The sequence below is a fragment of the Acanthochromis polyacanthus genome, chromosome 7 (genome assembly GCF_021347895.1).
Source record: "Acanthochromis polyacanthus isolate Apoly-LR-REF ecotype Palm Island chromosome 7, KAUST_Apoly_ChrSc, whole genome shotgun sequence".
Taxonomy (NCBI): domain Eukaryota; kingdom Metazoa; phylum Chordata; class Actinopteri; family Pomacentridae; genus Acanthochromis; species Acanthochromis polyacanthus.
In genome coordinates, this window is record NC_067119.1 from 28,362,709 (window position 1) to 28,364,467 (window position 1,759).

Here is a 1,759-nt window from a genome sequence, read left to right on the forward strand (position 1 = left end):
GAATTGTCGCGTCTCTGTCATCACTTCGTTACGCCCGCCTTCTGACTCTACACTTCATGGTGATTCGTCCGGCCAGTTTTAGGAGCATCCAACCTCGAGCCTTATGGAGGGTAACTAGACCCACCCTGGCAGAGAATCAAATTCGTTGCCGTGGGTTGTCTAGCGCGGCTAGGCTAATTTAATAGTGCACAGCTGAGCAAACATCATAGTGTTCTGCATAGAAATCACAAAAAGCTGCTCTCAATAATGTTTCACAGTGAGCAGATGTTCTTGTGTTGCAGGTCCATGGTCCAGACGTGTCAATTGAACAGGCCAGGGGGGTCTGGGACCGTCTACTCCCTAGAGCACCTCCTCTTTTTGCATTCTTCATATGAGATGGAAATAAAGTAACGATGGTTTAGCACGTCCATCAAAGGCCTGTAGGTGTGAAGCAGGAAGCCCTCCACAATGAGGATGTGAGTCTCCTCCTCTTCCTTGTGGTTGGACTTCGGGATGATCTCTGTGTTCAGGGTGTTATTAACACCATGAGACTTCTCAAACTTCACCAGGTTCTCCAGCCACGCGTAGATCTGACTCATCATGGTGTCCATGTCCAGAGCAGTGATGACATCGTGCTGCTTAAAGTCATCTTCACCAACTTCAATCTGATCTTGGGGCTTGAAGAAGTCATCCTGATGGACCACACAGCAGTTGGGCAGGTTCTTGATCAGGTGGTTGGTGAGGGTGGTTTTCCCTCCATTGGTTACGCCAACGATGCCGATGATGTACTTCATGTTCTCAGATTGGTCAAAGCTCGGAAAAAGAGTCAAAAAAGTCAACAAAAACTGGGTCGGGAGTGATCGGATGTGGAAGAAATCTGAAAAAGAGAAGGTTGCAGCAGGAAACATCAACTACTCGAGTCCTCCATGGGGCTTGAATTTAGTGAGTAAGGTAAGAGCAGAAAGGGAGCTGCTACTCAGACGCCGTTCTTCCACCCAGAGAGGACCTCTTTCTGCTGTTGCTGCTACACAGACTGCCCTAGTTGAGGTTATAGGTGGAATATTCCTTTTAACCAGCCCCTCAGATCTCTTTGAGGATTTTGGATGGAATACTCGGTTAAACCAACATTTTAGGTGCATGTCCAGGAATTTTTGGTGGAATGTTCTTTTAAGGTGGATGTGTGAGGACCTTGAAGGTGGAATACTTCCTGAAACCAACCTTTTAGGTCAACATTCAAAGATTTAAGGTGGAATAGTCCTTTAAACCAACCAAACATTATTACCGGGATTTGAACCGAGGGATCTTCTTGCTGCAAGGCGAAAGTGCTAACCACTACCTCCACTGTGCAGTCCTATAATAGAAACAACCTGTGAAATTTAAAATGTCATTCCAATTTACTGATTACAGGCCTGGGGGAACCTGTTGACCAGCCCCACTAGACACCGGCCCACCAGGACAATGCCTGGTATGCCAGGTGGCCAGTCCACCCCTGGTGTATTGTAAACACAATCTCCCACCTGACCAGTGCACCACAGTGGTAAGACTCTCTCTGCGTCTATGATTGATAGTGTGGAGAAAAACAATTGACCATATATCAGCAGACAGTGACATCAATATGTGTGTAAAACCAAGGCTTACTATCGCTTTTAACATTCTCTCTGCCCAGTCGTTTTACATGAAAATATAGCCAACCAACAAGTTTTTTATTGATTGAAATTGACACAGGTGTTTCCCAAAAGATAATAAGATGATACACAAGAGGCATCATTGTGGGGAAAAA

The 1,759-nt window shown here is 45.8% G+C and overlaps 1 protein-coding gene across 1 annotated transcript; it reads right to left on the reverse strand.

Annotated features, from left to right (window-relative positions):
* Nucleotides 1-332: 332 nt before the first annotated feature.
* LOC127534642 (nicotinamide riboside kinase 2-like) lies at nucleotides 333-1,325 on the reverse strand. Its single transcript, XM_051950336.1, has one exon. The coding sequence runs from the start codon at nucleotides 885-887 to the stop codon at nucleotides 333-335; it is 555 nt and encodes a 184-aa protein (XP_051806296.1). The 5' UTR covers nucleotides 888-1,325.
* Nucleotides 1,326-1,759: the final 434 nt, after the last annotated feature.